The 23272-nt window shown below is 45.3% G+C and overlaps 1 protein-coding gene across 1 annotated transcript in view; it reads right to left on the reverse strand.

Annotated features, from left to right (window-relative positions):
* Nucleotides 1-23272, reverse strand: part of JMJD1C (jumonji domain containing 1C) — a 438983-nt gene that overhangs the window by 255385 nt on the left and 160326 nt on the right. Inside the window, exon 2 of the mRNA XM_063961821.1 lies at nucleotides 3559-3723. Coding sequence (XP_063817891.1) covers nucleotides 3559-3723 — 165 coding nt within the window. The remainder of the gene's footprint in view (nucleotides 1-3558; nucleotides 3724-23272) is intronic.

Here is a 23272-nt window from a genome sequence, read left to right on the forward strand (position 1 = left end):
TGTTTTCTAGCGTTGATAAGGAATAAGGATGTCCTGGCATATACTATCAGTATGGCAAATCTGACATTAGTACGGGAGACTACACAGTATGCTGCGTATTTGGTAGAAACCCGCACCATCCACTGTCTGATTCTGTGGCTTCCCGTCCATTGCCCGTCTCACAGCACAACACCACTTAGTTATTTTAGCTAGATTATATATATATATATATATATATATATATATATAGAGAGAGAGAGAGAGAGAGAGAGAGAGAGAGAGAGAGAGAGAGAGAGAGAGAGCTATACACACACTGGGAATATATAAAACAAATGTTGCGTTGATGTCTATTAATGCTCAGTGGAACTAATTTCGCTAAGACAGTAGGGTCATCTGATATTGTGATGTATATTTTATATTGTACACATTGATCACAAAATTTCTTTGTAAACAGTATGTGCAGTTTTTCCTTCAGGGATTAACACAAAAAGATGCTTGGGGCTACTAACTTATGAGCAAGACATAAGCAAGCTGCCTAAGGGAGAAGCAGCTGGTGCTGAGATCTACGCCTGCAGCCCTGAGCGTTTGCCCCTGCGACTTGTTGATCGTAATAGTGAAGCAGACACTTACAGGAAACTGCAGGCACTTGAATTAAAAAAGGAAAATTGTTGGGCTTAAGGGGTATACGTGGTATAAACACAGTCTGACCTGAGCCACATCCCATAAGAATCTCTGCCTTAATTTGGTTCCTCTGCAGAGCAGTGGTCTTTAAGTCAGATTCCTCGCAAGAGCAGGGATTTCTTTCCTCATGTGCCTTTCCTTTTCTTACTTATACAATCCTATACTCCAGAGGTTCCCAAACTGTGTGCCGTGGCTCCCTGGGATGCCTCGGGACACTTGCAGGGGTGCCCTGGGTTGGTGGTCCAGGACCAATTCAAATTATTCATGGTCAATATAATAGGCAAAACCAGTGCTGGTGGCTGCCAGTCATAAAATATGTGGCCAAACAGAAGCAAATCTTGTCCCTCACCACACAGCTGACCCTAAGGATGACATATAAACGCGATCTACTTAATGTAATATTTCTTTCTAAATTTCTCAATAAGAAATTTTTGGCCTGGGGGACCGTGAAAAAAATTCTGATATTCTAGGGCGCCGTGATTCAAAAAAGTTTGGAAACTTGGTAAGTGCTGTTTTCTTGTTTGCTCTTTTGTTTATGTACTGTGTAATGGGAGCTGCGGATGCCTTGTGGCGCCATATAAATAAAGGATAATAATAATAATAATAGTTCCGTTGCATAACTTGGGCGGAGTCAAGTTCCGCAGAAGCATGATCAGAAAACCAATTTCTATATTTATATACATAGTAATTTTGGACTTAAGGAGCCTGCACACTGCACACGCAGAGTGTCAAGAGTCTGATTTTTCCTTTATTGCTCCTCTCCCTGATGTCACATCGGAATTATACATAACCCTGTTTCTATCTAGGTCACTAAGCTATACTTTAGTGAAAACGTGATCCGAATAAACAAAAAAATAAATAAATTGTTTCTCACCTCCATAAACAGTCCAGTTTATTACCAATTACTTATATAGCACACACATATTCCTTAGCACAAAAAATATTCGCCCACTTGCACCAGACCCAGACAAATTATGGGGGTCATTCTGAGTTGATCGTAGCTGTGCAAAATTTTGCACAGTTACGATCAACTTTCCTGACATGCGGGGGGACGCCCAGCACAGGGCTAGCCCGCCCCGCATGTCAATCCGCCCCCCCGCAGAAGTGCAAAGGCATCGCACAGCGGCGATGTTTTTGCACTTCAAGAGTAACTCCCGGCCAGTGCAGCTTTAGCGTGCTGGCCGGGAGCTACTCCTCGCTCCCTGGCCCGCAGCGGCTGCGTGTGACTTCACGCAGCCGCTGCGGCCCGCCCCCCCGTTTGGTCCGGCCACGCCTGCGTTGGCCGAACCGCGCCTACGAAACGGCGGCCAAACGCCACCGTTTCGCCCCCTCCCGCCCGTCGAACGCCTCTGCCTGTCAATCAGGCAAAGGCGATCGCTGCCCTGCTACGGCCGTTGGCCGTCTCGCATGCGCACAAAGGCGCATGCGCAGCAGGGACCCGTTCGCAGCGAGCGAATGGGTTGGAATGACCCCCTATATTTCCTCTCATATGTACACACACACAAACACACCAGGGTGAATTTTTTTCATGTGGTTCAATTACCTATCAGTATATTTTTAGACGGTATACACATACATAATTGCACGTATACACCATTACCATACTTGCTTGTATCATTCCTACAATAAAGAATTTGTGCAATTAAAACATGATTGTAATAGGATACTTTCCCAGCTTCAGATGGCATCTAGCAGACCATCTCCTTACATACATCTCCATTACCATGACAAGCTTGTATTGAGGGAAGATGCCGATCATACATTGCAAGATGTGACCTAGTCAGCTAAGCGCTCGTGCCTCAGCGGCTCTTTGTCAAGTCATATAGTAGCAATTACACTTTAATGCTGAACAAGCAAAAATGTAAAAACATTTTCTAATAGAATAATATCATTATCGTTTCTGTAAATTAGCCTGTGGAAATCAAAATAATACAGTGAAGAACAGATAACTCAATCTAAAGAGAACTAATCCTAAAAATACTAATATTATTAAATGAATAAGGAAAAAAAGCTACTGACATTCAGAGGAATGGAGGTAGTCATTACATGGTCTTACAATAGAGTACAAGCTCCTGTTCTCTCTTTTGTAGTCTCCTCCCATGTAAGTACTGAAAGGACGTTTGTTACATGTAGAAATATAATATATAGGACACCATTTGTCTATCCATTACAAGCTAGATTTTGATTCCTATTTCTGTCTATTCTAACTAATCCTGATAATCCAAATAGACAAGGAGATTGAATTGTAGGAAGATAAGTATACGGAGATAAAGGATTCTAGAAGGGAAAAAACTGGGATTGTGCTGGAAATGCTGACACACATACACAGCAGCACTACAGTTGTGTCATTAGAGATGTCCCTACACTGAACTATAGATAAGGGGGTACCCACGGAGTGATCTCTGCTTAAAATCTAAGCAATCTGACTAGATTGCTAAGATTTTAAGCAGCGATCACTCCGTGTGTACCCCTCACAGCGATAACACATCTCTCCCCAAATCGGCCGGTAAATACGGCCCTATAGTAAATTCATACAATGCACCAATTCCAGCCTCAGCCACTGTAGGGTTAAAGGACCTGAAGTGTCCTTATTTTGGTTTCTACCTCTATGACTGACTTATTACCCAGTTTTGTTCTATCACTGTTGTTTCCAATTGGAAAGTGCAATGGAATTTACTGGACTATACAAGAAACTGTTAATAAATAAGAAAATAAATCTATCAATGTATAACACAGCTGTAGCAATAGCATAAAATTAACATCTAATGTTAGTAATCTACAATTTTACAAACAGTTCCCTTTAGGAAGAAAAGCAAAACCTGCAGAAAAAGGAAAGAGGGCACATTATACTCTGACAGATTAAACCATAGAAGAAAGACAATACAAATTCCTCCTTACCAAGGCAGGCCACTGGACTTGCTTGACCTTTGATCCCTGAGCCTGGCTGGGGTCTTTCCTCTTTGCCCAGACCAGCTGGAACTCCACAAAAAAGGCTGTAAAATCTTCATATACTTTCACCCATTCTCGTTTATCCCACTCTAGGTCATCAAATTCCACGTATACCTAAAAAGGAGAGAAAAGCATATATTATATATACAAAGGAACAGTTTATGTGTCTATGCTCTCAGAGGACCTAGTTTCACTGTAGTTTGCAGCAGCACAGGAGATCTTCCAGCTACATGTTGTCAATACAAAGAAACCGCATTTCATCAGAACCAAAAGCAGGGCTTGGGCTCAGCTGTTAAAAATTTCATTTGTAGCAAAAAGGAAAATTGAAAATAGCTACTTTAAATCACTCAGACTAACAAAATAATACAGATAATCACTATGCTTAATAATTAGTGTTCACTCTAGAATCCGGGCAGGGCCGAGCGCGCGCGCCGAAAAGGGGGCATGGCCACTCAAAATAGGGCGTGGGGTCATTACGTGTAATAAAAGTGGGCGGTTCAGCCCACAGACGTAAAAAAGGGGGCGTGGTGGTCGGCGGCGTCACTGTTGGGGGCGTGTCCAGCATCTAAGGAGGTGCTGGGCTTCCCCCAAGCTCTCTCTCAGCGTGAATGGATGCCGCGCGCATGCGCACGGCATCTTTACACGCTGGGAGGGCAGGAAACGGGCGGCTGTTTTAGCAGGGCGCCGCAGAAAGGGCAGGACGGGTTTTGCCCTTAAAAAAAAAAAATTGGGCCGGGCACGGCGCCCTGCTAAAACAGCCTAGCGTGAACACTAATTACTGCCCTCAGATGTACATAATTATCCCGATTTATAATACTACAGGGTAATTCAAAAGTCGCAGTACACCCTTTTGTTTCAAAAACTGTGCAGGAAATGGGAAAACTGAATACTCCAGTAAGGTATGGGTGAGATGGGCTATCTTTTAGGGTATGTACCGAACATGTGCGCCATCTTGAAATCGGCCATCTTGAACCTAAGTCAGTTTTTTCAAATGGAAAGGGGGCCATGTAACATGTCAAACAACTTCAGAATTTGCTGAAAAGTTTATTGCTGCAAACATATTTCAAAAATTACAACACTTTTTTTGTTGCAGGCAACTGAAGATGGCTTTGACATAAGAGGAGAGAGCTGAGGTAGTTTTGATGTCTGGAGAACAAAGTTTCGGTGTCATAGCTGCAGATTTTAACAACCGGCACCAAGAAAGACCTCAAATTTCACATAACACTGTCAGCAGCCTAATTTCCAAATTCATAGAAACTGGGACTGTGGCTGACAAGTCACGGAGTGCTCGTCTTAAAAGTTCTATTGACGAGACAACCTCAACAGTGGTTTTGGTATCCTTCATGAAGAGCCCACAAAGCAGCACTTGACATTTGTCGTTCTCCAGACATCAAAATGACCTCAATCATCTCCTCTTTTATCAAAGCCATCTTCAGTTACCTGCAACAACAAAAAAGTGTTGTAACTTTTGGACCATAACTGCTATTTCAGTTCTGTTTGCAGCAATAAACTTTTCAGCAAATTCTGATGTTATCTGACATGTTACACGGCCCCCTTTCCATTTGAAAAAACTGACAGATTCAAGATGGACGATTTCAAGATGGCGTCCATGTTCGGTACATACCCTAAAATATAGCCCACCTCACCAATCAATACCTTACTGGAGTATTCAGTTTTCCCATTTCCTGCACAGTTTTTGAAACAAAAGGGTGTACTGTGACTTTTGAATCACCCTGTATATTTACTTGGGGTGTAAATAAGTTTCACCTTAACATCTAAGCGAACAGCAAATCAGTAAGGCATACACCTATACAAACAAATGCAAGCCAGGTTCTCCTGCCCGGATAACCTGCACAGTATTACAGTGCAAGGTTCCGTTGTTGCATCAGACAGAAATCCACTATACAAGGATTAAAAGGGCACATGATCCTTTTACCACAAAATCCAATTACATGCCTCAAAACAGGAGTGTGCCCTTTACTAAATTTGGTATGGCCCAGTTATTGTAAAGTTCAGCAATGGTGCAGGCTGGTCACTGCCAAATTCAGCTTAAGATTTCTCACAGCTACATTACAATGATCTGTATAATCAATATTAATGGAATTTCACCACAGTCCTTGTGTTTCCCATATTTAAAATTTGCATGATTACAGAAATGGAACTGCGGCTAATGTGTATACATTTAGGTGATAAACTTTATAAGTCTCAATGCTGCCTTAGATCTACATGTGACGCCACACATCTGCAAGATGAAACATTTGAGGCCAGGATTTGGTCAGCCTCAACACAGCTCCAGTATTTATTATATTCCTAGAAAGCCATCTTTTATGACCATAAATATACTAACTTTTACAGGTGGAAACCAGCTTGATTACCCCACTGCCTTTATGTATCAGTATATTCTACAGGAATACATTTTACAGAGTCTCATGTGTGCTAGACCCTTCATAAGAAATTTGTTACAGCATTATCTCCACAGGTTTTCTTTTCTTTAATAAGCAAATTAAATGCATTTTAAGCGTGCATCTGTCATTTATCCTAGCCATTCTTCCTGCAATTCATTTCTTTCAGTACCTCTTTGAGGGCACACACATATGACAATCACACAAAGGGACATAGCTTTCAGCATTTCATGTGATGGCAGAGGGGAAGGGGGGGGGGGGGGGGGATTGGGAGGAAGTCACAAGACACAGAGCAGATAAACAAGTTTTCTGGCTAGCAGCAATGTCATGTAAACGTAGATGAGTGAGGGAGCAGGGGGAAGTCACAATGAAAGCAGAGGTCAGGGGGTCATTTCAAAGCCTCTCTGCTCACTACATCATGTGACACCTTATATGCTGTCTAAAGAATCAAACGAAGGGGAAAATAGTAAATGGCAACAGTCTTATGTTTACAGTGATTAATGTCATTGCTGCCAGTATAGTTAAAAAAAAAAAATTTTTAATAAGACAACAAAAAAGAAATTGCCTTCATACTCATGATTCTGTTATGCGTTGTTTCAGTCACCACCATGCAACAGAAAATCTCCACAACAGGGGGTCATGATACAGTCATTTGAAAGTCATATTGTGTCATTTTTATCAGGGTTAATTAGTCATTGCTTGCAAGGCAAGGTTTTTTGTTTAGCATGGACAAAGAGCATGAAATGTTGATTTAAATTGTGAAATCACACAAAATGATACATATCTAGACAGATTGCCAAAAAGGGATGTTGAGCATTAGCAATGGGTTCCCTTTGGTATCATTTGTCTAGCAAGGAGACAGTACGCATTAGCAGGAGTCTACGAGGCAAGCCAAATGTCCCTCTGGGCACCCAGACTGAAAATAGCTCTTCTAAATATAAAGGAAAGCCTTGGCAAAGCTCAGCTGTGAAAAGCAGCCGCACAGCTTCAATGTAAACCTCCATTTTCTTTCCTTAAGAACATTTAATGGTGGGGGCTGAAAATGACTAAATGCGACAAAGAGGCAATCATTGCGTTTTAATGGTGATAGGCCTATAAGAACATTAATTTACATTATAAAGAAGAATATTGGTATATTTTTCCCTGAAAAGCAAATGAATGCAGAAGAAAAAAAAAAATCAGAATCTTCAAAATTTCTACAGATGCCTGGCGCAAGTGAGCAGTCAGGTCCCGTGCAACTGCACCAGTGTCAGGCGCTATATTTGCAGAGATGCATCTTAGACACAACTAGGATGCACCAGTAGACTCTGATTAATTTGATATACGACACTTGCATATTGGTGTGCAAGAGTCTATATATGAAGCACAAAGGAACTTGACATGAATAAAGCCATGGCTCCTGCATTGTAACACTTCATATGCAGACTTGGTGACTCTGTCACACACAAATAAACAAGTGTCGCATATCAAATTAATCAGCACACTCTCCTGCTGCATCCTAGTCACACTGCATTGCTAATAAGATGCAATTTTGACAAAAAAAGATGCTAGCAGAGTCCCACCAAACAAAGATGTATGAGGACACATCTGTATTTCTTCAGCCTCCACAAATCATGCAGACAAGTCATCAAGGGAAAATTCAATTGTTGCTCCATTCAGCATGATCGGCCGCGGGGACACACATTTCAGCTCGCAGCCCCAGGAAGTGGCGAGCTGAAATGTGAGAAGCGTGACCCAAACGCCACTTTTCGCATTGCACTCAGCACTTTGGTTGAGTTTAGCCTTGTTACGCGGCTAAACCCGGTCTGTCTGGGCGTTAAACAAAAATAAAAAATAAGAATTTACTTACCGATAATTCTATTTCTCGGAGTCCGTAGTGGATGCTGGGGTTCCTGAAAGGACCATGGGGAATAGCGGCTCCGCAGGAGACAGGGCACAAAAGTAAAGCTTTCCGATCAGGTGGTGTGCACTGGCTCCTCCCCCTATGACCCTCCTCCAAGCCAGTTAGGTACTGTGCCCGGACGAGCGTACACAATAAGGGAGGAATTTTGAATCCCGGGTAAGACTCATACCAGCCACACCAATCACACCGTACAACTTGTGATCTAAACCCAGTTAACAGTATGATAACAGCGGAGCCTCTGAAAAGATGGCTCACAACAATAATAACCCGATTTTTGTAACTATGTACAAGTATTGCAGATAATCCGCACTTGGGATGGGCGCCCAGCATCCACTACGGACTCCGAGAAATAGAATTATCGGTAAGTAAATTCTTATTTTCTCTATCGTCCTAGTGGATGCTGGGGTTCCTGAAAGGACCATGGGGATTATACCAAAGCTCCCAAACGGGCGGGAGAGTGCGGATGACTCTGCAGCACCGAATGAGAGAACTCCAGGTCCTCCTTAGCCAGGGTATCAAATTTGTAGAATTTAGCAAACGTGTTTGCCCCTGACCAAGTAGCTGCTCGGCAAAGTTGTAAAGCCGAGACCCCTCGGGCAGCCGCCCAAGATGAGCCCACCTTCCTTGTGAAATGGGCATTTACATATTTTGGCTGTGGCAGGCCTGCCACAGAATGTGCAAGCTGAATTTTATTACACATCCAACTAGCAATAGTCTGCTTAGAAGCAAGAGCACCCAGTTTGTTGGGTGCATACAGGATACAGCAAGTCAGTTTTCCTGACTCCAGCCGTCCTGGAACATATTTTCAGGGCCCTGACAACATCTAGCAACTTGGAGTCCTCCAAGTCCCTAGTAGGTGCAAGGCACCACAATAAGCTGGTTCAGGTGAAACACTGACACCACCTTAGGGAGAGAACTGGGGACGAGTCCGCAGCTCTGCCCTGTCCGAATGGACAAACAGATATGGGCTTTTTTGAGAAAAAACCACCAATTTGACACTCGCCTGGTCCAGGCCAGGGCCAAGCGCATGGTCACTTTTCGTGTGAGATGCTTCAAATCCACAGATTTGACTGGTTTTAAACCAATGTGATTTGAGGAATCCCAGAACTACGTTGAGATCCCACAGTGCCACTGGAGGCACAAAAGGGGGTTGTATATGCAATACTCCCTTGACAAACTTCTGGACTTCAGGAACTGAAGCCAATTCTTTCTGGAAGAAAATCGACAGGGCCGAAATTTGAACCTTAATGGACCCCAATTTGAGGCCCATAGACACTCCTGTTTGCAGGAAATGCAGGAAACGACCGAGTTGAAATTTCTTTGTGGGGCCTTCCTGGCCTCACACCACGCAACATATTTTCGCCACATGTGGTGATAATGTTGTGCGGTCACCTCCTTTCTGGCTTTGACCAGGGTAGGAATGACCTCTTCCGGAATGCCTTTTTCCCTTAGGATCCGGCTTTCCACCGCCATGCCGACAAACGCAGCTGCGGTAAGTCTTGGAACAGACATGGTACTTGCTGAAGCAAGTCCCTTCTTAGCGGCAGAGGCCATAAGACCTCTGTAAGCATCTCTTGAAGTTCCGGGTACCAAGTCCTTTTTGGCCAATCCGGAGCCATGAGTATAGTTCTTACTCCTCTACGTCTTATAATTCTCAGCACCTTAGGTATGAGAAGCAGAGGAGGGAACACATACACCGACTGGTACACCCACGGTGTTACCAGAACGTCCACAGCTATTGCCTGAGGGTCTCTTGACCTGGCGCAATACCTGTCCCGTTTTTTGTTCAGACGGGACGCCATCATGTCCACCTTTGGTATTTCCCAACGGTTTACAATCATGTGGAAAAAACTTCCCGATGAAGTTTCCACTCTCCCGGGTGGAGGTCGTGCCTGCTGAGGAAGTCTGCTTCCCAGTTTCCATTCCCGGGATGAAACACTGCTGACAGTGCTATCACATGAATTTCCGCCCAGCGAAAAGTCCTTGCAGTTTTTGCCATTGCCCTCCTGCTTCTTGTGTCGCCCTGTCTGTTTACGTGGGCGACTGCCGTGATGTTTTTCCCACTGGATCAATACCGGCTGACCTTGAAGCAGAGGTCTTGCTAAGCTTAGAGCATTATAAATTTACCCTTAGCTCCAGTATATTTATGTGGAGAAAAGTCTCCAGACTTGATCACACTCCCTGGAAATTTTTTCCTTGTGTGACTGCTCCCCAGCCTCTCTGGCTGGGCTCCGTGGTCACCAGCATCCAATCCTGAATGCCGAATCTGCGGCCCTCTAGAAGATGAGCACTCTATAACCACCACAGGAGAGACACCTTTGTCCTTGGATATAGGGTTATCCGCTGATGCATCTGAAGATGCGATCCGGACCATTTGTCCAGCAGATCCCACTGAAAAGTTCTTGCGTGAAATCTGCCGAATGGAATTGCTTCGTAGGAAGCCACCATTTTTACCAGGACCCTTGTGCAATGATGCACTGTTTTTAGGAGGTTCCTGACTAGCTCGGATAACTCCCTGGCTTTCTCTTCCGGGAGAAACACCTTTTTCTGGACTGTGTCCAGAATCATCCCTAGGCACAGCAGACGTGTCGTCGGGATCAGCTGCGATTTTGGAATATTTAGAATCCACCCGTGCTGTTGTAGCAGTATCCTAGATAGTGCTACTCCGACCTCCAACTGTTCCCTGGACTATGCCCTTATCAGGAGATCGTCCAAGTAAGGGATAATTAAGACGCCTTTTCTTCGAAGAAGAATCATCATTTCGGCCATTACCTTGGTAAAGACCCGGGGTGCCGTGGACAATCCAAACGGCAGCGTCTGAAACTGATAGTGACAGTTCTGCACCACGAACCTGAGGTACCCTTAGTGACAAGGGCAAATTTGGGACATAGAGGTAAGGATCCCTGATGTCCCGGGACACTATATAGTCCCCTTCTTCCTGGTTCGTTATCACTGCTCTGAGTGACTCCATCTTGATTTGAACCTTTGTAAGTGTTCAAAAAAATTTTTTAGAATAAGTCTCACCTAGCCTTCTGGCTTCAGTACCACAATATAGTGTGGAATAATACCCCTTTTCTTGTAGTAGGAGGGGTAATTTAATTATCACCTGCTGGGAATACAGCTTGTGAATTTTTTCCCATACTGCCTCCTTGTCGGAGGGAGACCTTGGTAAAGCAGACTTCAGGAGCCTGCGAAGGGGAAACTTCTCGACATTCCAATCTGTACCCCTGGGATACTACTTGTAGGATCCAGGGGTCCTGTACGGTCTCAGCGCCATGCTGAGAACTTGTCAGAAGCGGTGGAACGCTTCTGTTCCTGGGAATGGGCTGCCTGCTGCAGTCTTCTTCCCTTTCCTCTATCCCTGGGCAGATATGATCTTATAGGGACGAAAGGACTGAGGCTGAAAAGACGGTGTCTTTTTCTGCAGAGATGTGACTTAGGGTAAAAACGGTGGATTTTCCAGCAGTTGCCGTAGCCACCAGGTCCGATGGACCGACCCCAAATAACTCCTCTTCCTTTATACGGCAATACACCTTTGTGCCGTTTGGAATCTGCATCACCTGACCACTGTCGTGTCCATGACATCTTCTGGCAGTTATGGACATCGCATTTACTCTTGATGCCAGAGTGCAAATATCCCTCTGTGCATCTCGCATATATAGAAATGCATCCTTTAAATGCTCTATAGTCAATAAAATACTGTCCCTGTCAAGGGTATCAATATTTTTAGTCAGGGAATCCGACCAAGCCACCCCAGCTCTGCACATCCAGGCTGAGGCGATCGCTGGTCGCAGTATAACACCAGTATGTGTGTATATACTTTTTATGATATTTTCCAACCTCCTGTCAGCTGGACCTTGAGGACGGCCCTATCTATAGACGGTACCGCCACTTGTTTTGATAAGCGTGTGAGCGCCTTATCCACCCTAAGGGGTGTTTCCCAACGCGCCCTAACTTCTGGCGGGAAAGGGTATACCGCCCATAATTTTCTATCGGGGGGAACCCACGCATCATCACACACTTTATTTAATTTATCTGATTCAGGAAAAACTATGGTAGTTTTTTCACATCCCACATAATACCCTCCTTTGTGGTACTTGTAGTATCAGAAATATGTAACACCTCCTTCATTGCCTTTAACGTGTGGCCCTAATAAGGAATACGTTTGTTTATTCACCGTCGACACTGGATTCAGTGTCCCTGTCTGTGTCTGTGTCGACCGACTAAAGTAAACGGGCGTTTTAAAACCCCTGACGGTGTTTTTGAGACGTCTGGACCGGTACTAATTGTTTGTCGGCCGTCTCATGTCGTCAACCGACCTTGCAGCGTGTTGACATTATCACGTAATTCCCTAAATAAGCCATCCATTCCGGTGTCGACTCCCTAGGGAGTGACATCACCATTACAGGCAATTGCTCCGCCTCCTCACCAACATCGTCCTCCTACATGTCGACACACACGTACCGACACACAGCACACACACAGGGAATGCTCTGATAGAGGACAGGACCCACTAGCCCTTTGGAGAGACAGAGGGAGAGTTTGCCAGCACACACCAAAAACGCTATAATTATATAGGGACAACCTTATATAAGTGTTTTCCCTTATAGCATCTTTTTTATATATTTCTAACGCCAAATTAGTGCCCCCCCTCTCTGTTTTAACCCTGTTTCTGTAGTGCAGTGCAGGGGAGAGCCTGGGAGCCTTCCCTCCAGCCTTTCTGTGAGGGAAAATGGCGCTGTGTGCTGAGGAGATAGGCCCCGCCCCTTTTTCGGCGGCCTCGTCTCCCGCTCTTAACGGATTCTGGCAGGGGTTAAATATCTCCATATAGCCTCCGGAGGCTATATGTGAGGTATTTTTAGCCAAAATAGGTATTCATTTGCCTCCCAGGGCGCCCCCCTCCCAGCGCCCTGCACCCTCAGTGACTGCCGTGTGAAGTGTGCTGAGAGGAAAATGGCGCACAGCTGCAGTGCTGTGCGCTACCTTTAGAAGACTGAGGAGTCTTCTGCCGCCGATTCTGGACCTCTTCTTACTTCAGCATCTGCAAGGGGGCCGGCGGCAAGGCTCCGGTGACCATCCAGGCTGTACCTGTGATCGTCCCTCTGGAGCTGATGTCCAGTAGCCAAGAAGCCAATCCATCCTGCACGCAGGTGAGTTCACTTCTTCTCCCCTAAGTCCCTCGTTGCAGTGATCCTGTTGCCAGCAGGACTCACTGTAAAATAAAAAAACCTAAGCTAAACTTTTCTAAGCAGCTCTTTAGGAGAGCCACCTAGATTGCACCCTTCTCGGCCGGGCACAAAAATCTAACTGGCTTGGAGGAGGGTCATAGGGGGAGGAGCCAGTGCACACCACCTGATCGGAAAGCTTTACTTTTGTGCCCTGTCTCCTGCGGAGCCGCTATTCCCCATGGTCCTTTCAGGAACCCCAGCATCCACTAGGACGATAGAGAAATAAGAATTTACTTACCGATAATTCTATTTCTCGGAGTCCGTAGTGGATGCTGGGGTTCCTGAAAGGACCATGGGGAATAGCGGCTCCGCAGGAGACAGGGCACAAAAGTAAAGCTTTCCGATCAGGTGGTGTGCACTGGCTCCTCCCCCTATGACCCTCCTCCAAGCCAGTTAGGTACTGTGCCCGGACGAGCGTACACAATAAGGGAGGAATTTTGAATCCCGGGTAAGACTCATACCAGCCACACCAATCACACCGTACAACTTGTGATCTAAACCCAGTTAACAGTATGATAACAGCGGAGCCTCTGAAAAGATGGCTCACAACAATAATAACCCGATTTTTGTAACTATGTACAAGTATTGCAGATAATCCGCACTTGGGATGGGCGCCCAGCATCCACTACGGACTCCGAGAAATAGAATTATCGGTAAGTAAATTCTTATTTTCTCTATCGTCCTAGTGGATGCTGGGGTTCCTGAAAGGACCATGGGGATTATACCAAAGCTCCCAAACGGGCGGGAGAGTGCGGATGACTCTGCAGCACCGAATGAGAGAACTCCAGGTCCTCCTTAGCCAGGGTATCAAATTTGTAGAATTTAGCAAACGTGTTTGCCCCTGACCAAGTAGCTGCTCGGCAAGGTTGTAAAGCCGAGACCCCTCGGGCAGCCGCCCAAGATGAGCCCACCTTCCTTGTGGAATGGGCATTTACATATTTTGGCTGTGGCAGGCCTGCCACAGAATGTGCAAGCTGAATTGTATTACACATCCAACTAGCAATAGTCTGCTTAGAAGCAAGAGCACCCAGTTTGTTGGGTGCATACAGGATAACAGCAAGTCAGTTTTCCTGACTCCAGCCGTCCTGGAACATATTTTCAGGGCCCTGACAACATCTAGCAACTTGGAGTCCTCAAAGTCCCTAGTAGGTGCAAGGCACCACAATAAGCTGGTTCAGGTGAAACACTGACACCACCTTAGGGAGAGAACTGGGGACGAGTCCGCAGCTCTGCCCTGTCCGAATGGACAAACAGATATGGGCTTTTTTGAGAAAAAAACACCAATTTGACACTCGCCTGGTCCAGGCCAGGGCCAAGAGCATGGTCACTTTTCATGTGAGATGCTTCAAATCCACAGATTTGACTGGTTTTAAACCAATGTGATTTGAGGAATCCCAGAACTACGTTGAGATCCCACAGTGCCACTGGAGGCACAAAAGGGGGTTGTATATGCAATACTCCCTTGACAAACTTCTGGACTTCAGGAACTGAAGCCAATTCTTTCTGGAAGAAAATCGACAGGGCCGAAATTTGAACCTTAATGGACCCCAATTTGAGGCCCATAGACACTCCTGTTTGCAGGAAATGCAGGAAACGACCGAGTTGAAATTTCTTTGTGGGGCCTTCCTGGCCTCACACCACGCAACATATTTTCGCCACATGTGGTGATAATGTTGTGCGGTCACCTCCTTTCTGGCTTTGACCAGGGTAGGAATGACCTCTTCCGGAATGCCTTTTTCCCTTAGGATCCGGCTTTCCACCGCCATGCCGACAAACGCAGCTGCGGTAAGTCTTGGAACAGACATGGTACTTGCTGAAGCAAGTCCCTTCTTAGCGGCAGAGGCCATAAGACCTCTGTAAGCATCTCTTGAAGTTCCGGGTACCAAGTCCTTCTTGGCCAATCCGGAGCCATGAGTATAGTTCTTACTCCTCTACGTCTTATAATTCTCAGCACCTTAGGTATGAGAAGCAGAGGAGGGAACACATACACCGACTGGTACACCCACGGTGTTACCAGAACGTCCACAGCTATTGCCTGAGGGTCTCTTGACCTGGCGCAATACCTGTCCCGTTTTTTGTTCAGACGGGACGCCATCATGTCCACCTTTGGTATTTCCCAACGGTTTACAATCATGTGGAAAAAACTTCCCGATGAAGTTTCCACTCTCCCGGGTGGAGGTCGTGCCTGCTGAGGAAGTCTGCTTCCCAGTTTCCATTCCCGGGATGAAACACTGCTGACAGTGCTATCACATGATTTTCCGCCCAGCGAAAAGTCCTTGCAGTTTTTGCCATTGCCCTCCTGCTTCTTGTGTCGCCCTGTCTGTTTACGTGGGCGACTGCCGTGATGTTTTTCCCACTGGATCAATACCGGCTGACCTTGAAGCAGAGGTCTTGCTAAGCTTAGAGCATTATAAATTTACCCTTAGCTCCAGTATATTTATGTGGAGAAAAGTCTCCAGACTTGATCACACTCCCTGGAAATTTTTTCCTTGTGTGACTGCTCCCCAGCCTCTCGGGCTGGGCTCCGTGGTCACCAGCATCCAATCCTGAATGCCGAATCTGCGGCCCTCTAGAAGATGAGCACTCTATAACCACCACAGGAGAGACACCCTTGTCCTTGGATATAGGGTTATCCGCTGATGCATCTGAAGATGCGATCCGGACCATTTGTCCAGCAGATCCCACTGAAAAGTTCTTGCGTGAAATCTGCCGAATGGAATTGCTTCGTAGGAAGCCACCATTTTTACCAGGACCCTTGTGCAATGATGCACTGTTTTTAGGAGGTTCCTGACTAGCTCGGATAACTCCCTGGCTTTCTCTTCCGGGAGAAACACCTTTTTCTGGACTGTGTCCAGAATCATCCCTAGGCACAGCAGACGTGTCGTCGGGATCAGCTGCGATTTTGGAATATTTAGAATCCACCCGTGCTGTTGTAGCAGTATCCGAGATAGTGCTACTCCGACCTCCAACTGTTCCCTGGACTATGCCCTTATCAGGAGATCGTCCAAGTAAGGGATAATTAAGACGCCTTTTCTTCGAAGAAGAATCATCATTTCGGCCATTACCTTGGTAAAGACCCGGGGTGCCGTGGACAATCCAAACGGCAGCGTCTGAAACTGATAGTGACAGTTCTGCACCACGAACCTGAGGTACCCTTAGTGAGAAGGGCAAATTTGGGACATAGAGGTAAGCATCCCTGATGTCCCGGGACACTATATAGTCCCCTTCTTCCTGGTTCGTTATCACTGCTCTGAGTGACTCCATCTTGATTTGAACCTTTGTAAGTGTTCAAAAAATTTTTTAGAATAAGTCTCACCTAGCCTTCTGGCTTCAGTACCACAATATAGTGTGGAATAATACCCCTTTTCTTGTAGTAGGAGGGGTAATTTAATTATCACCTGCTGGGAATACAGCTTGTGAATTTTTTCCCATACTGCCTCCTTGTCGGAGGGAGACCTTGGTAAAACAGACTTCAGGAGCCTGCGAAGGGGAAACGTCTCGACATTCCAATCTGTACCCCTGGGATACTACTTGTAGGATCCAGGGGTCCTGTACGGTCTCAGCGCCATGCTGAGAACTTGTCAGAAGCGGTGGAACGCTTCTGTTCCTGGGAATGGGCTGCCTGCTGCAGTCTTCTTCCCTTTCCTCTATCCCTGGGCAGATATGATCTTATAGGGACGAAAGGACTGAGGCTGAAAAGACGGTGTCTTTTTCTGCAGAGATGTGACTTAGGGTAAAAACGGCGGATTTTCCAGCAGTTGCCGTGGCCACCAGGTCCGATGGACCGACCCCAAATAACTCCTCTTCCTTTATACGGCAATACACCTTTGTGCCGTTTGGAATCTGCATCACCTGACCACTGTCGTGTCCATAACATCTTCTGGCAGATATGGACATCGCATTTACTCTTGATGCCAGAGTGCAAATATCCCTCTGTGCATCTCGCATATATAGAAATGCATCCTTTAAATGCTCTATAGTCAATAAAATACTGTCCCTGTCAAGGGTATCAATATTTTTAGTCAGGGAATCCGACCAAGCCACCCCAGCTCTGCACATCCAGGCTGAGTCGATCGCTGGTCGCAGTATAACACCAGTATGTGTGTATATACTTTTTATGATATTTTCCAGCCTCCTGTCAGCTGGTCCTTGAGGACGGCCCTATCTATAGACGGTACCGCCACTAGTTTTGATAAGCGTGTGAGCGCCTTATCCACCCTAAGGGGTGTTTCCCAACGCGCCCTAACTTCTGGCGGGAAAGGGTATACCGCCCATAATTTTCTATCGGGGGGAACCCACGCATCATCACACACTTTATTTAATTTATCTGATTCAGGAAAAACTACGGTAGTTTTTTCACATCCCACATAATACCCTCTTTTGTGGTACTTGTAGTATCAGAAATATGTAACACCTCCTTCATTGCCTTTAACGTGTGGCCCTAATAAGGAATACGTTTGTTTATTCACCGTCGACACTGGATTCAGTGTCCCTGTCTGTGTCTGTGTCGACCGACTAAAGTAAACGGGCGTTTTAAAACCCCTGACGGTGTTTTTGAGACGTCTGGACCGGTACTAATTGTTTGTCGGCCGTCTCATGTCGTCAACCGACCTTGCAGCGTGTTGACATTATCACGTAATTCCCTAAATAAGCCATCCATTCCGGTGTCGACTCCCTAGAGAGTGACATCACCATTACAGGCAATTGCTCCGCCTCCTCACCAACATCGTCCTCATACATGTCGACACACACGTACCGACACACAGCACACACACAGGGAATGCTCTGATAGAGGACAGGACCCACTAGCCCTTTGGAGAGACAGAGGGAGAGTTTACCAGCACACACCAAAAACGCTATAATTATATAGGGACAACCTTATATAAGTGTTTTCCCTTATAGCATCTTTTTTATATATTTCTAACGCCAAATTAGTGCCCCCCCTCTCTGTTTTAACCCTGTTTCTGTAGTGCAGTGCAGGGGAGAGCCTGGGAGCCTTCCCTCCAGCCTTTCTGTGAGGGAAAATGGCGCTGTGTGCTGAGGAGATAGGCCCCGCCCCTTTTTCGGCGGCCTCGTCTCCCGCTCTTAACGGATTCTGGCAGGGGTTAAATATCTCCATATAGCCTCCGGAGGCTATATGTGAGGTATTTTTAGCCAAAATAGGTATTCATTTGCCTCCCAGGGCGCCCCCCTCCCAGCGCCCTGCACCCTCAGTGACTGCCGTGTGAAGTGTGCTGAGAGGAAAATGGCGCACAGCTGCAGTGCTGTGCGCTACCTTTAGAAGACTGAGGAGTCTTCTGCCGCCGATTCTGGACCTCTTCTTACTTCAGCATCTGCAAGGGGGCCGGCGGCAAGGCTCCGGTGACCATCCAGGCTGTACCTGTGATCGTCCCTCTGGAGCTGATGTCCAGTAGCCAAGAAGCCAATCCATCCTGCACGCAGGTGAGTTCACTTCTTCTCCCCTAAGTCCCTCGTTGCAGTGATCCTGTTGCCAGCAGGACTCACTGTAAAATAAAAAACCTAAGCTAAACTTTTCTAAGCAGCTCTTTAGGAGAGCCACCTAGATTGCACCCTTCTCGGCCGGGCACAAAAATCTAACTGGCTTGGAGGAGGGTCATAGGGGGAGGAGCCAGTGCACACCACCTGATCGGAAAGCTTTACTTTTGTGCCCTGTCTCCTGCGGAGCCGCTATTCCCCATGGTCCTTTCAGGAACCCCAGCATCCACTAGGACGATAGAGAAATTGGATTCTCAGTTTAGACGGGAGATTTGTCATTCTGCCAGTGCAATAAACAATTGTATTCGCCCAAAAGTCTACATTTAATCTAGATGTTAAATAATTATCTATGCTTTTCAAAATTCAAGGCATAATTTATTCATACTGATTTTATGTTACACTAGTTCATGTTATTATACGGACTTCTTAGTGAATATATATATTTATTTATTTTCCACCATTGCTCGCTTCCACCCCACCATGTGTTTTTCCTGTAATGTTTACCTCCACTGATTGCACACCTTTCCATTGTGCCCTACATGCAGGGTACATCATACTACTACATAAGCATCAGTTTTCCCATATATGAACTTGGCCCTTGTATGGCTCACTTCCCATAGTGTAACCTTCAAAGAGCGCCCAACATGGCTGCCCCATATGGTACACTTGTGGATGGGATTAAAAATACATAGGCCTGATGGTTTTGATGGAACCCTACTCTGAACTGTAGGACTCTGAAATCACCCCCATTTTGTGTCATCTCTTCTAGGGGTGGACTATTCCACCCTGGGTAATCCTACGCTGAGCGCCCAAGATGGCTGCCGCCCCTGGTACCTTGTGAGGGTGAAATACACAACCCTTGGAAGTTATTACCCAAAATGCCTACACCAATCCTGCATTATGCTTTCTGTGTGCTTAAGGTTTTCTTTTATGTCTGTGTGGCTTATCTATTGTTGTATTACTCAAATCCTCTGTATCATGTGCATTGTTTTTGATATCTGCAAAGCGACTCGAGTCCTGTTGGAGAAAGAGCGCTATATAAATAAAATTATTATTATTATTATACTGGAAGAGCATTCCTGCATTATAAACACTGTTCCATACTACAATACACAAAACTGGGTGCACAGGGAACACAATATCCATCACTCTAGCATGCCTAATGGCTGTTGCTTTATGGGAAAGGGGTAGAGCTTATCAACAGAACTACGGCACCAACCTTTACAAAATAAAAGTAGGTAGAATATGAGGCATTTGGGGAACATTTCTCAGAATAGTACAGCTTTTATATATGCAGCGCATGTTTTATCACTATTTGGGAAATAATAAATTTACACAGTATGTGTTCCTCAGCTTTTTATTAAAATATGCTTTGATACTCTCCACCATTATGAAGCACTATCCTCTAAAGCTATGGTGCCAATTATGGGACTTTTTAGACACCCAAACAACTGTCACAATTTAATAGTGTTTGTGCCCACACACATCGCGCCCATACAGACAGTGGTTAGCATTCTAAAACGGCTAAACCCATCTAAACTCCCTGATTTGGGCATCCAAACTCCCGTTTTACACGCCACTAGACGGCACCCAAATTGCACAGTTTACACATCTTTTTCTCACACCTCAGGAGACTGCGTGATAAAATGTGTCCTCTGCAGCCGCTGAGCGCCCAAGCGGCAGAATAATTGAATTGCTGCCACTGGGTACCTTCTAGTGGCGGACGCACAAAAAAAAACATTTGAATTGGCTGTGTGTATAAAGTGTATATGAAACATAAATGTATTTTTGGGTTCCATCTACAAGATATACAAATATTCCAAAACAAGTAAAATCTGATAACCAAAATACATCTGGTCCCAATCATTTTGGATATGGGAGACTCAACATATATCTGTATGTATGTACAGTATACATATATAAATTCATGTATGAAACAATGTAGCTAGCACAACAAACATACAACTCACAAGCACAGTAAAAGCACAATGGAAAAAGAACACACAAACAAAGTACAGCTGTACACCACCCGCCTTGCAAGTGGAAAGGGGGAGGGGGATTGCATTCCCCTGACAATCACCTGTCACTGTCAGCTGCGATGACCTCAGTTCCACCCACTCGGTGAAAGTCTCCCAGTAATCTAAACAATATGTCTTTCACAACATGAGAACCAAACACAACTTGTGCTGTACTCGTCATAAATGAGCTTGCCAGGAGCCAACAAATTCTCAACAACTTTCTACATATCACCAAACTGGTTCAATCGAATCGAAGCCAGCCACTCAAAGGTAACCCCTGCACCCCAATGTTCAACTGCTTCCACTCTCCCCACCTCATTTACCGTCGCAGTTATCTAGGCTGAATGTTAAGACAAAACAAATAACACCCTTTTGATAATTCAAAACAGGTAACTGCAAAACTGCATTAAGTGTGTGGGGGGGGGGGGTTTGTGTCCAAAGCAAGGGGCTACATTTGAGAATCTGCTAATATATTCAATAGCTGAAACAATTAGGGGTAGATTCAATTAGCTGCGAGGCTCAATCGAAAACTCATGCACTAATAGCAGCTGGATATCTGAAAGAAAAATCTTGGTTGTGTCTGCTCCACTCCTAAATAAGTGCCAGCAAAAACCAAGCAAGATTTTCCTAAGGTATTAACCCATTATATGCGCAGCTGCAGTTCACGCTTAATTGAACCTGCCCCTTAAACATTAATCATCAAGAAAACTGCATGAAGACATTACACACATCACTATGCAGCTTTATATATCACATTGTAGCCTGAAATTCTCTCTCAGTTGTTAGAACTCAGTAGCTGCATAACAGAGCCTACATATGAACATTTCTGCACAAACAACGTGAGATCACGCCATTTTACCTCCCAGCAGTCCTGGTTTAGTGGCCTTTCAGATTTTTCTTATTTATTAACAGCCTAAATTTAGCACCATCTGCCACTGTGTCAACTAACAGGCCTGAGCCTGCCACTGAAGATACAGATGAGGTTTTATTTTGTATGTGACATTTGGTTTTATTTTGTATGTGACATTTGATCCACAAAAGACATGTTCAGCAGCCTGCTCCCTTGATTTACCTCACCTACTGATTTACCAGTCTAAGTATAACTGAGGGCAAACTGCAATAAATAAATGTGAAAAACATCCACAGCTAACTAGGCCTGCTAGTGATAAGTAAAGGGCCCCATACACTACTGCGACATGTCAGACGGACATGTCACAGGCGATCACCCCTGGCAGCTTCCCAGGTGGCAGGATCGCCCACAATACATCATAAGCTGTCCTTTTGTATATGATGTATCTTGGGTGATCCTGGGCGATCCCAGCCACACCTGCGGGGTCGGACCAGATTGAATGTGCATCACATTCAATATGGAGGATCCGATGCTCACGGGAACGCGGGTCGGATCAGAAACGCCTCCAAAATGCCTGATTTCATCCGATATATATCAGGCCGAATGCCCGAAATCGGATGGAAATCGGGCATTATCGATCTAGTGTATGGGGCCCTTAAGTCGAGAGCCTGACGCTCATGACGGTCGCCCAAAAACATACATACTGCTATTATTACAGTATGTTGGATATGTACCATGAATCTATACCTTACAATCAATAGCAAAAAATACTGAAATTCATTTGGAGACCATTTTTTGGAGGCTGAACCAGAAAGTAAATATCGGGGGGGGGGGAAGAAAAGAGACTTGCAGTATGAATGATAATGAGCTTCAGTTTTCAGTTGAGTTTTAGAGAAGTAGATGGATTCCCTTAGGAACAGTACAAGCCTTCACACTGATATCACTTTAACAAATAGTGTTCATTATATCATTCATCCTGTCTTCAAGGAATAATTATCACTACAGGAAACAGATGTTGCTTTGCAGACCTCACCAAATCATGCGTGCCACAGACATCCAAAAGAATAACTTCTAAATGGCAGAATGGGGCAGATGTGTTAAACCTGGAGAAGGGATAAAGAAGTGATAAAGTGATAAGTGCAAGGTGATAATGCACCAACCTATCCGCTCCTGTCATTTTTCAAATCTGCAATGATTGGCTGGTGCGTTATCTTGCACTTATCACTGCTTTATCACTTCTTTATCCCTTCTCCAGGTTAATACATATGCCCCATTGTTTGAAAGAGGGGACTCCCCTTTTTCAAATGAGGGTGCCCCTGAGTGGGTATCTTCAAGGATGGGGACAATCTGGCATGTTATGTGTCCTCCTCCATCTACTGGATAACTAGTATTTCTGCATCGTCCATAAACCCACTGCAGGTTGCGCTGATGCCGGTTAGAAACCAGTGAGTAGGGAACAGTTTGTAACACCACAGACTGTGGACATTAGCCATGCTAGGAGAGCATGGCATGTTTGGTTGCACACCACTGCAGCGTAGTAACTATTGAGCAATATAAACAGGTCATTTCACGCTCGCACCCATTACTTTAGTCGGGTTTAGTTGCATTGCGTGCCTAAACCCGAGTGAAAGGGGTGCGATCAGCGTGATAAGTGGGGGCATTTTAATATTGCTCAGCGATCTCCCATCACTTTAGGCAGGAAATTAGGGGTGCAATAACATTTGAATCCCCCCCCTATAATTGAAGCAGCACTCAATGTATAAACG

This window comes from Pseudophryne corroboree, chromosome 3, assembly GCF_028390025.1.
Source record: "Pseudophryne corroboree isolate aPseCor3 chromosome 3, aPseCor3.hap2, whole genome shotgun sequence".
NCBI classification, from domain to species: Eukaryota; Metazoa; Chordata; class Amphibia; order Anura; family Myobatrachidae; genus Pseudophryne; species Pseudophryne corroboree.